This window comes from Triticum aestivum, chromosome 7D (genome assembly GCF_018294505.1).
Source record: "Triticum aestivum cultivar Chinese Spring chromosome 7D, IWGSC CS RefSeq v2.1, whole genome shotgun sequence".
In the NCBI taxonomy this organism is placed as follows: Eukaryota; Viridiplantae; Streptophyta; class Magnoliopsida; order Poales; family Poaceae; genus Triticum; species Triticum aestivum.
In genome coordinates this window covers 43,575,855-43,589,438 of record NC_057814.1, presented here as the reverse complement: position 1 = coordinate 43,589,438, position 13,584 = coordinate 43,575,855, and the positions used below count along the sequence as shown (strand labels likewise).

The 13,584-nt window shown below is 49.4% G+C and overlaps 2 protein-coding genes and 1 pseudogene across 2 annotated transcripts; all 3 read left to right on the top strand.

The window, feature by feature from the left end:
• Nucleotides 1-63: 63 nt before the first annotated feature.
• On the top strand, nt 64-1,520 carry LOC123167600 (E3 ubiquitin-protein ligase SINA-like 4; annotated as a pseudogene).
• Nucleotides 1,521-2,066: 546 nt separating this feature from the next.
• On the top strand, nt 2,067-3,373 carry LOC123164271 (putative E3 ubiquitin-protein ligase SINA-like 6). Its single transcript, XM_044581690.1, has 2 exons — nt 2,067-2,282; nt 2,595-3,373. Exons 1-2 carry the CDS (start codon nt 2,067-2,069, stop codon nt 3,321-3,323), a joined length of 945 nt encoding a protein of 314 aa, XP_044437625.1. The 3' UTR covers nt 3,324-3,373.
• Nucleotides 3,374-11,862: 8,489 nt separating this feature from the next.
• On the top strand, nt 11,863-13,211 carry LOC123169519 (putative E3 ubiquitin-protein ligase SINA-like 6). Its single transcript, XM_044587392.1, has 2 exons — nt 11,863-12,181; nt 12,270-13,211. Exons 1-2 carry the CDS (start codon nt 11,957-11,959, stop codon nt 12,942-12,944), a joined length of 900 nt encoding a protein of 299 aa, XP_044443327.1. The 5' UTR covers nt 11,863-11,956; the 3' UTR covers nt 12,945-13,211.
• Nucleotides 13,212-13,584: the final 373 nt, after the last annotated feature.

The window sequence follows — 13,584 nt, the reverse complement described above, 5'->3', positions numbered from 1 at the left end:
TACACCAAATTTATGGTGGTTCGTTTTGCTCTTTGACTGTTGCAACTTTGGGTGTCACATTAACTCAGCTGCTTGCTCCTTTACTGTGCCGTGCGCTTGCTGTCTCTCTCAGAGTCTCACCCTTCCTCCTCTGGTCTTCTCTTCTCCAGCCGTTCACCAGAGACACCAGAGGGAGAGAGAGAGAGAGGTTCGTTCCAGGCGAACGCAGGCTGCTAGTTCGGCCATGGAGATGGAGATGGAGCTGCCCAATCTCAATGTCCCGGTGAAGCAAGAGATCGTTGTGCATAATGAAGGAGCCCAAGGAAGAGGAGGTGGCGGCGGCGCAATCGCGGAGGCGTCGGGACACGGCACGAGGAGGACGGAGGCCACCGTGAGGATTGAAGCCAACATGCTTGACTGCCCCATCTGCTCCTCCCCCTTCAAGCCTCCCGTCTTCCAGGTTGGTGTAGTAGTAGAGCAATTTCTTTGGCTACTCAACATCCCATGAACTGAATCGAATCTAGCAGCAGCTGAACGCACGGATTTTAGTATTTTCTTATTTCCTTCGATCTGTCTAGTGCAAAGGCGGGCACCTGGCTTGCGGCAGCTGCGTCGCGAAGCTCCCCTGGAAACAGTGCCAAAGGTGCGACCATGGCGGCGACTTCCACGGCTGCCCCTTTGTGGACGCCTTCGTCTCCTCGGCCAGGATGAAGTGCGACCACCACGGCTGCGGCCGCCAGGTCACCTACCACAAGCTCGACGACCACAAGAACGCGTGCCCGCTCGCGCCTTGCAAGTGCCCGGTGCCCGGCTGCGGCTTCGAAGGCCCGCCGCCGGCGCTCCATGCCGGTGCACGCGGTTCAGTACGGCAAGGTGCTCCAGCTCGAGATGCCCGTGTCCGAGCGGCGCCGCCTGCTGTTCGCGGAGGAGGACGACCGCGCGTTCCTCGTGGTCGGCGGCTCGCTCGGCCTGGGCGTGCTCATCGCCTTGTCGGTGGTGTGCATCAGGGCGGGGGCGTCCCCGCCGCCGCACTACGTGACCAAGGTGTGGGCGAACGGGCCGCCGTCGGCAGGCAACGACAGGACCGACACGGTCCGAACGGAAATCCAGGTGACGAGCAGCAAGGAGCCCGGCACCGTCGCCGTGGAGGAGCTGACCTTCTTGACGGTGCCACACAAGCTGCTTGCTGGGGCTGGCCCGTCCAGGAGGGTGTCCCTCCATGTTCGCATTGACAAGATCACCTCCTGAATGATTCTGATATGCCTAGGGTTCTACTGATGTTAATACTGGTAAGGTTTAGTCTAGTTTGGTTTAATTTAGCTTAACCGATGATGGATTTTGGTAGCATGCGTCAATTCGTCCAACATCAGATGAGTACTTTTTTTTGTGTGAAAACATCAGATGAGTACTTGTTAGTTCCCACATGTTAGTACATGGAAGAGGTATCTTGTGGCTGTTGGATGGATCTTTGGGTAGCATGTAAACCAAAAATATGCTGATTATATGTTTGTTAAGAAATTGTCCCTCCACGTTCGCATTGAGAAGATCACCATAGTCTGACCCGCATGTCAATCTCGCCGCCACCACTGTTCAACTTGACCGAGTTCGACTAAATTAGATTAGTTGTGTGGTTTGGTGAATGATATGTTTGTGAACTATATTGTTCCGGCACGACAAGTTCTATGACTAAGAACACAATTTGTCAGGCCACATTACATCTGCTAAATTTAGCAAGATCATATCCCATATTGTGAGTTTTGTAAAGCAATAATTACATTTTAACTGGACCATCATACCCTCTCGTCCGAAGAGGCATTAGAGGGGGTGTACTGAAGTGGAACCCAAGTTATATTATCCCAAATAAAAACTCCACCTACATAGCAATACGTTAAAGATCAGTTCTTTGAACAGTCAAAACGAACATTATCGGCATGCTAAAATTATTGGCAGCTATCTTTCCTTTTCGGGTATGCTCTGCTGGCTCCAACATTGCTGCAATGGCCGCCCCAGTTTTCCTCTTGGGTCTTCACCCTCCCTTCTCTTCCATTATTTCCCCACTAAAACACACATTGCGACCAGAAATAACAATGAAGAAAGGGGAGAGTCGTGGCAAGAGGGCGAGTGCCGAGGAGGTGAAGTCGGAGTCGGAGAAAGGGGAGGCAACGATGCAAGACGAAGGTGAAGCAGGGGATGCGTTGGTGGCGGCGGAATCCATGGCACCGACACAGATCGACGTGAGGATGGACGTGACACTCCTCCATTGCCAGGGCTGCCTTCTCCCCCTCAAGCCCCCGGTGTTCAAGGTGATCTCTCCTCTCACACCAAAGCGGCCATATTTTTTGAAAGAACAAAAAAAAACCTCTTTCTATCTCTTTTTGAGAGGATTTCTTTGAGATTTTGGGAAGATCACACATTTATTTTATTTTCAAGTGGATGGAAGATATTTTTCATCCTCTCCATCTATCATCTTGCAAGTGAAATTTAAAAAGCATGCATACATTTGTGTTGTGTGCATCACAATGATGCAGACACCGAACTCGCTGTCCTCCTTTTCTGAAAACAAACTTTCAAGTGAGAAGCTGATGACTTGGGTGTTGTTGCGTTTACTGTGGCAGTGCGATGCCGTAGGGCACGTGGTGTGCTACTACTGCCGTGCCGGGCACCGCGCCGTCTGCAGCCGTGCCAACACCCACTGCGGCCAGCTGGACAAGGTGGTCGGCGCCGCCAAGGTGCCATGCCCCTACAAGGCGTTCGGCTGCGAGCGCTACGTGGTGTTCCACGAGGCCGCGGACCACCAGCGCGTGTGCCAGTGCGCGCCCTGCACCTGCCCGGAGTCCGCATGCGCCTTCGTGGGCTCCCGCGCAATGCTGGTCGACCACTTCGCCGCCGATCACCAGCGCCCCGCCGTCATGGTCCGCTATGGCCGGTCTTGGAGCCTGAGCTTCTCCCTGTCGCACGGCTGGCACCTGCTTGTCGGGGAGGAGGACCGCTGCGTGTTCCTCGTCTCCCTCCGCCCGCTCGGTCCGGGCACCGTCGTGTCACTGATGTGCCTCAGGCCAGACGGTGAGGCTGAGACGGGGCCCCGGTTCTGGTGCAAGCTCTCCATTGAGCACCGTAGCGGCGACAAGGACTACGACCTAGTTCTCATGACCTCGCCGGTGATCAGCAATGCGCTGTCCACGTGCGCGCCGGCGTTGGGCCAGGGGATGTTCTTGGTGGTGCCCCAGGAGCTGCTCTCCGGCGACACGCTCACCCTCAGCGTCCGCATCGATCTGATCCCACCTGCCGCCGCCGCTCCCAAGTCAACTACACCGCAGGCCAGGGCGCCGAGGAGGATGCAGTGAAGTATGTTGTTTATCTCCTTCATGTTATGGACCATTAGTATGATTAGTGTAGCTAAGTTAGATGATTAGTATGAATGTATGACTAGAGGCTAAACCACACATGTGCAAGCTAATCAACCTAATCAATCAAGATTATGGTAGCAAGTTCAGTAGTAATGCAACTAAGGAGCAGAGATGGATGATTAGTATGAATGTATGATTATTCTGGCATCTGATGGTTAAGCTGTTTAGGCAATATCAGTACTAGATCAGTTTGACTTAGTAGTAACGCAGCTAAGCAATGGTACGGTAGCAGTAACATGTAGCTAAGCGAGGGTAAATGCTTCACTCGTTGTTCTGAACAAATGGCCTAAATAGTAGTACTACTAGTAACGCAGTTACTGGTTTGTATTTGATCTGAGTGAAGTGCAACCAATTGTAATTAATCCGAAGATCCTGCACCTGAATTTATTCTGTTCTTTATAACCTGCAGCAGAGTATGTATGGCAAATTATACATTTTGTGAATCATATTGTTCATGTTCAGATTCTTCAATATTTTGTTCACGTGAAAGGAGCTTCTATAAATCATTTTCTCCGACTGGCATGAAAAGATTATGTAAATGTATCCTTCTCAAAAACTAACATCATTTTTTTCATTGTTGTACCTAAGATCATTCTCTCCCTTTTCTCTGTGAGCAAGCTGGACCTGATGCTCAAAGAACCTTCAAGTTCAAACCGAAGATGACAATCTGGACAAAATCACATTTCAAAGAATTTTCCCCCGTCTCAGAGATGGGTCAAGTTGTGTGTTATTGTGTATCAAACTGGGGACAGAGGATCATGCTTCTTTCAAAGTTTGCATTCATGGCTCACATAAATCCTGGTGTGTTTTGATGTAAACCTTTTGGTACTCCGTGATTTGGAGCTTTTATGTTTAATAAAATGGTTGTGTGCATCACATAATGCAGAGGCCCCAGGTATCCCCTTTTTGAAGGAAAAAAGAAGATCAACAACAGTTGTGTCTAGCATAGCGTCAGATATAAGCTTTGATTTATTTTGTAATTCAACTGTGAACACAAGTAAAATGTAGCTTTCACACACCAAACCATAAGATTATTTTTGAATTTTTTCACAATGCTGTGGGCCTCACAAATTCAGTCCAACATCCAACCTGTTGGTTACATTGCAGCTACTACTTAGTTTCTCAAGTCCCAAACTGCAAAAACAGAGTGCATTTCCCAAATTTATTTAAAATACCACTTGATAATGCGCATTCAAAACAGGTTCGCAATCTTTTTGTGACATTTAACTGGAAGCAGCAGAGAGAGATTTTATTACGCTAGTTGGGGGTGCAGGCAGAGAAGGTTTCTGAAAATTCTGAATTGCTTGCTGAGGCAGTTGATTCTTCTGCTGGCTCTAGCATGGGGGGCCTTTTGCGATCGACTCGCAGCTCTACAACAGCCTTTTATTACACTTATGCTTATCTTCGAACCTAGGACTTCTCCTAGGGGTTTTGGTATGGTAGTTCTTCTTCTTCCTAGGACGTCTCCCATACATCCCTAGCAGCCTTCCATTATCTCCTTCAAATGTCAGACCCTTTGGAGTCGTGAAAGTGGGACCTGCAGCGATAACCACTTATCTCTATCAGGTTGTCTGTTAATTCAAAAGAGGGATCGATGTTGCAATGATTGGTTGATATGGAACATTTTCATGATAAGCACACAACTTAAGAAACAGTGTGATAGAGAAGAGTGTAATTACTTGGGAATGGCACTGATGTTGGAGGAAAATTCTGTGTTGCAGTGGCATCAAGAGGCCCTTTCTCTGCAACTGAGGACGGTGTTGCAGTGGTACCTGTCATAGTATCTCTGGACTGAGTAGAGGACCCTTCTTCAGTCTGGTTCGGCTGTGATGAGGGATGAGCCTCCGGAGCGGCCGAAGCAGGGCCTGCAGTGATATAACAACTTTATATCTCTATCATGGTGCCACTGTTAATTGAAAACAGAGATCGACATTGCAATGATTGTTTGATATGTGTACTATTTTCATGATAAACACACGAGGTTTTTTAACATAAAATGGGATAGCGAAGAAAGTAGTTACTTGGGAGTGGTACTGTCATTGAAGTGCAATTCTGGTTTGCAGTTGTATCCAGAGGCCCTTTCTCCTTAAACATGGACCATGTGGTAGCTTGAATAGTATTTCCGGACTCGGCAGCCTCTTGCCTTCCATCACCAGCTTCGACAAACACCTCCTGCCTATCAAGCATCGTCGCCGGGGGCTGAGTCGGGATTTCATCCTGTTCAACATTCTCCTCGTCGGTGCTCAAGTCAATGATATCATCAATCACGTTTATAAAGTCTATTATTGTCATTGTGCAGCTGAAATAGGTAAAAAAAAATGTATGAGTAATAAATTGAGATAATAACGCATAGCATATTAAAGGTAAGCAACTAAGCACATACATCTAACTTAGCTGCCTTCTACCATGAAGTGTCTTTGTGACGCCCCCGATTTGACCGTACCCTAATCATGCACGCAAACGTGTACGATCAAGATCAGGGACTCACGGGAAGATATCACAACACAACTCTAAAACATAAATAAGTCATACAAGCATCATAATACAAGCTAGGGGCCTCGAGGGCTCGAATACAAGTGCTCGATCATAGACGAGTCAGCAAAAACAACAATATTTGAGTACAGACATAAGTTAAACAAGTTTGCCTTAAGAAGGCTAGCACAAACTGGGATACAGATCGAAAGAGGCGCAGGCCTCCTGCCTGAGATCCTCCTAAACCACTCCTGGTCGTTGTCAGCGGCCTGCACGTAGTAGTAGGCACCTCCAGTGTAGTAGGAGTCGTCGTCGATGGTGGCGTCTGGCTCCTAGGCTCCGGCATCTGGTTGCGACAACCAGGTAGAAGGGAAAGGGGGAAAAGAGGGAGAAAAGCAACCGTGAGTACTCATCCAAAGTACTCGCAAGCAAGGAGCTACACTACATATGCATGGGTATATGTGTAAATGGGCCATATCGGTGGACTGAACTGCAGAATGCCAGAATAAGAGGGGGATAGCTAATCCTGTCGAAGACTACGCTTCAGGCCACCTCCATCTTGCAGCATGTAGAAGAGAGTAGATGGTAAGTTCACCAAGTATCATCGCATAGCATAATCCTAACCCAACGATCCTCTCCTCGTCGACCTGTGAGAGAGCAATCACCGGGTGGTATCTGGCACTTGGAAGGGTGTGTTTTATTAAGTATCCGGTTCTAGTTGTCATAAGGTCAAGGTACAACTCCGGGTCGTCCTTTTACCGAGGGACACGGCTATTCGAATAGATAAACTTCCCTGCAGGGGTGCACCACATAACCCAACACGCTCGATCCCATTTGGCCGGACACACTTTCCTGGGTCATGCCCGGCCTCGGAAGATCAACACGTCGCAGCCCCACCTAGGCACAATAGAGAGGTCAGCACGCCGGTCTAAATCCTATGGCGCAGGGGTCTAGGCCCATCGCCCATTGCACACCTGCACGTTGCGAGGGCGGCCAGAAGCAGACCTAGCCTAGCAGGCGTTCCAGTCCAATCCGGCACGCGCCGCTCAGTCGCTGACGTCACGAAGGCTTCGGCTGATACCACGACGTCGAGTGCCTATAATTGCTCCCGCGTAGTTGGTTAGTGCGTATAGACCAAATGGCCAGACTCAGATCAAATACCAAGAACTCGTTAAGCGTGTTATTTTTAAGTATCCGCGGACGCCGACCAGGGCCAGGCCCACCTCTCTCCTAGGTGGTCTCAACCTGCCCTGTTGCTCCGCCACAAAGTAACAGTCGGGGGCCGTCAGGAACCCAGGCCCACCTCTACCGGGATGGAGCCACCTGTCCTTTCAGCCCCCTCATCAGAATCATTTGCGGGTACTCAACGAGCTGACCCGACTTTAGTCACCACATGAGTCATGTATATAAAGTATATAGTATATACCCGTGATCACCTCCCGAAGTGATCACGGCCCAGTAGTATAGCATGGCAGACGGACAAGAGTGTAGGGCCACTGATGGAACACTAGCATCCTATACTAAGCAGTAGGATAGCAGGTAAGGGTAACAACTGTAGCAACAATGATAGGCTATGCAGCAGAATACGATTAACCGAAAGCAGTAACATGCTACACTCTTCTAATGCAAGCAGTATAGACAAGAATAGGCGATATCTGGTAATCAAGGGGGGGGGGGCTTGCCTGGTTGCTCTGGCAAGAAGGACGGGTCGTCAACACCGTAGTCGAACTGGGGGTCGTCGGCAGCCTCGGGGTCTACCGGAAAGAAGTAACGGAGGGGGAACACAATAAATAACAGAGCAATCAAAGCATCACAAAGCGTAACATGGCAATACGCGGTGCTAGAGGTGACCTAACGCGGTACTAGGTGATACCGGTAAAGGGGGGAAACATCCGGGAAAGTGTTCCCGGTGTTTGCTATGTTAGGGAGGTGTGGCGGACGAACGGGTTGCGTATCCGGATTCGTCTCGTCGTTCTGAGCAACTTTCATGTACAAAGTTTTTACATCTGGGCTACGGTTTATTTTATAAGATTTTCTAAAGAATTTATTAATTTCTGGATTTAATTACTTATTTAATTTAATTCAAAAATTGGATTTATGACATCAACATGATGTCATGCTGATGTCAACAGTCAACAGGGGTTGACTGGTCAGTGACACATATTAATTAACCTAATCAGGATTAATTAGAGGTGGGCCCCACTGTCATTGACTGATTAATTAATTAACTAACAGTTTAATTAGTTTAGTTATTTGATTAGTTTAATTAAAATTAATTAAGTTAATTAATTCTTTATTTATATATTTATTTTTAATATATATATATATATATTTATTTATTTTTATTTTTTTATAAAACCGTTCTATGGGGTGGGGCCCCGTGTCATTGGCCCAGAGGGGCCTTAGCAGTTATAGGCGCTAGCGGGCGCCGGGTCTCGGCTGTCGCCCGAGCGAGGGGAAGCGAGGCGAGGCCAGTGGCAAACGCCGGCGAGGAGCGCGGCGCAGGCGGCGAGGGGAGCGGCGCAGCGCACGGCCGGACGGGGAGGTGTAAGGCAGAGGCCATGGCAGAGCGGGGCGGCGCGCGGGCGGCGGCGGAGGCGCAGGCGGAGCGGGACGGCCGTGGGCGAGCTGCCGGCGGCAGCAGTCGCAGCGGTGAGCGGGGAGGAAGAGGCACGACTGGGCGCGTCGCCTGGACGCGCGGGGCGCGCGGTCGAGCGCGGCGACCGCGATGCAGGGGCGCTGCTACAACAGGAGAAGCGGGCGGCAGCGGAGCGCGGCCGCGCGGGTGAGGCGCCGCGAGCGCGGGTGCAGGACGCGCACGGGCGCGGCGAGGCGGGCGCGAGCTCGGGCGCGGGTCAGCGGCAACGGGCGCGGTGAGCAGGGACAGGGGAGAGAGGAGGAGGGGCGCGGGGCGTGCTCACGAGGGAGGGGGGCGTAGGGATCGTGGCAGCGGTGCGCAAGGAGGGTGACGGGGACGACGGCGCCGGAGAGGGAGCTGGCCGGCGAGGGAGCGCGGGCTCCGGGCGGCGTGTCCAACGACGACGGGCGAGGGGGCGGCCTCGATCCCCTTCGCCGATTCGGATCGGATCGGGAGGTGGGGGGGCTGACGAGGGGGAGTGGGGGAAGTGGGGGTAGTGGGTTAGGGTTTGCAGGGGGGAGTGGATAAGAGGGAGTGGGGGGAGTGGCCGGCTGGGCCTGGTGGGTTGGCCCAGTTGGGCCTGTGGTCAGCTGGGCCGAAGCCCGGGGTGGTGGTTTCTCTTCTATTTTTTTTGGTCTTTTGTTTTTCTCTTTTGTATTTTCTTCCTTTTATTTATTTTCTCTTCTGTTTTAATTTAATTTAAAATATTTATGCATTTTATAAAACTGTGTCTTCTACATCATAATTATCTATGTAATATTTAGTAGAAACCGAACATTTTTATTTTAATGTTTGAAAACTTTTATTATTTATCAAATTTTTAATTTGAATTTTGGACCGGTTTTGATCTAACGATAGATTAGCAACAGTAACGGAGGTAACGTGGCACTATTAGCGTGGGATTACTGTAGCTTAATTACCCGGGCGTCACAGTCTTAGTGCAAAAGAACATATAAGAACAGCATGAACCATCAAAGATAAATCTATTGACACGATTTTCATACAGCTAATGACAAACATTCTCATAATTTAGTCTCTAGTAGATTCTAGAATGTTTGATTCCGCGAATGCTAGGCCCTAGTTTGGTTCCGACAAGTCCGATCAATTTTACTGTGTAAATGCGGCTGTCAACTTCTTGCTATGCACTTTATGCAAAAAGACAAACAAAAAAATGTGATTGCCATACACAAATAAAATAAATTCAGAGAGTTTCAAATCTGATCCGAGTCACAGGATAGGCTAACTTAAACTGAATGGTAGAATGGGAGTAAATAAATAAAGAAAGGATGCAGGTTTAGTCTCAAAGAAATTATCTACCAAGGACGAATCAGCAACAGATGAGATGCGGGAAAGCTTGCTCCCTCCACCTCCTCCCGGACTAAAATCCGGCTTGCCTGCGTCGTCGGTCCGGCCAGTACGCTCTAGCGGAAGAGGAGGGGGAGAGTATATGCGGTCATGTGGGAAGAAGAGGCGGCCGTGCTCTAGGAAAGAGGAGTCTAGACGTTTTGGGAACATATACAAGTATAAATGAAAGTTATTAACGGTTGGTCAAATCTGAATTCTGACAAAAGAAATTGAAGTTTTGCCACCCGAGACAGCTGATTGATTTGCCGTTTCCCCACGCCACCATGATGCCCTCTCTTCTCCCAAGAGTCTCACAATTCAAGCATGACACACATTTAAGTTACTTGTTAGTCAAACTTAAAAAAAAAGTATGTTGTCATCTTTAACTATTAAAATCATTTTATTATTATTAAAAACATCTGACGGGTTAACCGAACTAGAGATATGCATGCCAGAAAAGTAAGTGTTGTGTGAATAATTATCGTACGATCAAACTTTTGTTGACTATCCATGTTTGGATAGAGGTCGTACGATTAATTAAAACAATTGACTCCAAATATGGAGAACGGCCTGGATCGACGACGAGGAAGATATAAGTTTCGATAGGGTGTTGAAGTAATCCGAGAACAACTTGACTCTACGACAAACCTCATTCGACACCTTCATAACATACGAATGGGCGGTGCTCCATCAAGATGATTGAAAATATTAGAAAAAAACATTGGGGTGTCAATATTATCAATGTACGCCAAGCTTCCCTATAAGGCCGACTAATCACCTTTTGTTTTCACTATAACAACATTGCAATGTACAGTGGTAAATCCTCACCAAGTGTAAAGCCGTGAATCGATGATGCTAAATCCTCAACAAGTTTCGGCCGAAGTAAAACACAAGTAATGTAAAGAGCGTTGCCTGCAAAAGGTGAAAGGCTCGTCGATGTCGTGGCGCCCCTTGCCTTCGCTAGCTTGGAGTTACACCGATGTTTGACGCCGCATGCCTTTGTAAACTCGGAAGTCATTCAAATCCCTGATGTCACGACGCTCGTCGCCATCACCAAGCTCGGACCCACACAGATCCTTGACGTTGGTATACTGCTCACCTTTTCCAAGATCAGAGTCCTTGGGACTATGCCGCCTCTCACTTGCACCAAAGCTTGGAGTCACGCGTATTTGTGACGACATCATCTCCCTACCCCCTCCCCTAAATGAATTTTATCGGACTACCATACTAATCCCTATTGTCACCAGTCTTCGATGTAGCCTTCCATGTGCCCTGCAATGTGCCTCCTCTTTGGCGCACCTTCGGTGCATTGGGTATCAGCGCCATAGGATTAAGAAGAGACAAAAATACCAACTCATAGCATAAACATACCATGGATTCCATATGAAGCATGTATGTGGGATGTGAGGACTAATCACACATCGTGGTTAGATCGCAAACAAGAGGCACCGCAAAAAGATTTCTTTAAGATGAATGAATAAACCGTCTTATTATCTCTTCGGTCATGAAGGAATCTCGATCGAGTACAAGAACAGAGCTTCGGGGTTGCAACACCTCAAATTCGATCGGGCCCCTTCACAAATATTCCTTGTTTTGATGTCATGGGCCCGTCACGCGCTCATACCGGTGGTTGGCTAGCCATTTGGAAAGGTTGCCAACGACATTTTGTACATGGAAACGATCTCCTCAATTTGTATATCCTGTATATGCCTCGGAAGTATATATTTTGTGTGCCATGTATCTAATGGTTTATTTTTCTTAAATACATGACTCATATTTTTTTATCACAAAGATAGGCTCGAAGTAGAGGCAGCCTTGTATTTGAAGTGAATCCGCATGGAGTGTGGTGTGCTCACAAGAGTTAAGCCTGCATTTGGAGCTGCGCGCTAGCTAGTTAATGCTTACGACTGGATGGGCTGGCTGACAGCGCCGGTGCACGCGCATAGTAATTGTATGCAGCAATCAAGAATTAAGTCCCCACGAAGTGTTTTCTACTGTGTTCACACATCACATCTTCATCGTCTACCCCTTTGGCTTCCAGTACTACTGCGTGCATAAGTTGAGCCGTGCTCTATTTTCTGCTTTGACTTCCACCTTGCAAGTGAGTGCTCCAACCATGGAGAACGGCGGCGAGCCGAGCAACAAGAAATCGAGGTTGCAGGAGGAGCCCATGGCGGCGGTGAAGCAGGAACGGCTAGAGATGAAGGAGAGCCAAGGCGGCGCTGGCGCGCTGGCGACTGTGGAGGAAGCCATGCAGGTTCCATGGGTGGCCGCGGAGGTGAACCCACTCTTCTATCTCTGCTTTGCATGCCAACTTCCCCTCAGGCCTCCTGTGCACCAGGTAATGGACGCCTAGCTATTCTGTGATTCTTCTCCATCACCATGGCTGTCGTGGAACAATAGCTTGATTTGTGAGTGATTGCGTGCAGTGCGAGGGCGGGCACAGGGTGTGCGGCAGGTGCCATGGCGACCGCTGCACGGCGTGCGACCCGCCAGCGGCCTACAGCCCCTTCCCCTTCATGGACGACGCGCTGGGCGCCGTGCAGCTGCCGTGCTGCTACAGGGCCGACGGCTGCGGGAGGAAGCTCATGTACCACGAGGCCGCCGACCACGCGCTGCAGTGCGCCTTCGCGCCCTGCCACTGCCCGGGCCACGGCTGCAGCATGTGGGCCTCCCCGCCGGCCCTCCTCGACCACATCGCCGCCGCCCACTCCTGGCCCGTCACGGAGGTCGGTTACGGGAGCCCGTTCAGGATCGCCGTGCCAACTCCGTGGCGCGGCGGCGGCACGCACCTCCTCGTCGAGCGGAACGACCCGCGCCTGTTCCTCGTGACCCTCTCCGAGTTCGGGGAGGCCACCGCTGTCACGGTGGTGTGCGTGCGGGAGGGCACGGCGGCGGCGGCGCCCCGCTTCAGGTCCACGGTCTGGGCTGAGGTTGCCAGCAACACGGAGGAAAATTTGTTTCGTCGACTGTCCACGGTGCCGAGCAGCAGCGGCGGCGGCAATCTTTCCGGTGGAGGGCCGCCGGTGTGCCTGCTGGTGCCACCGGACTTTGGGAGCGAGAACGAAGACCTCTTCCTCGGTGTTCGCATCGACAAGCTCTGATCCATCGACGCCGCCAAGTTTCATTATAACCTTGTCTTATAAGAAAGATCCGTGGTACAATCGTAATCCATCTGAACTGGCTTTATAGTTTATTATCCTAAAAATGATCGATCTCATGTTTTATTATCGAGTAGCGGTTTTCGCATGGAAGCAAGAGATGAAAATGTCAGGTCAGGAACTGCTAGGCACGCGATGCATGTCTTTTGGGTTGCATTTTCGAATGGAAGCAGGGATCAACAATTCTTATGTCGTGTCTGATCAAGATTAATTATAATGTTCCCTCGCAAAAAAGGGACTAATTATAATGTTGTTGCTTTCCTGTCTGTGTTGAAGACTTGAAGTTGCTTTTCTGTCTGTGTTGAAGGTTGTGAGTGTTTTTTTAATCAATGGGTTGATGACTAATGCACCGTCGTCATGGAAAACTTAGAGAGATGAGTGGTGTCCAAAAATATCTCATTGCACGCTCGAGCACTAACTTCAGTTCGTCCAAAACCAATCCAAATCATGGTCCTCTACTCTAGCAAAACTAGCCAACCTATGACTAGCATTATTTTGTGAACGAGATATATGAGTAATACAAGAATGTTGAAGCCCTCTCAAGTACTTAATTTCCTTAACTATGTGTGCATAGACTGATCTA

Excerpts from the sequence above, each read along its gene's own strand:
- LOC123164271 (XM_044581690.1), top strand. The coding sequence starts at position 2,067 with ATGAAGAAAGGGGAGAGTCGTGGCAAGAGGGCGAGTGCCGAGGAGGTG. Across the intron at positions 2,283-2,594 it reads TCAAGCCCCCGGTGTTCAAG|TGCGATGCCGTAGGGCACGT; the intron begins GTGATCTCTCCT and ends TTACTGTGGCAG.
- LOC123169519 (XM_044587392.1), top strand. The coding sequence starts at position 11,957 with ATGGAGAACGGCGGCGAGCCGAGCAACAAGAAATCGAGGTTGCAGGAG. Across the intron at positions 12,182-12,269 it reads TCAGGCCTCCTGTGCACCAG|TGCGAGGGCGGGCACAGGGT; the intron begins GTAATGGACGCC and ends GATTGCGTGCAG.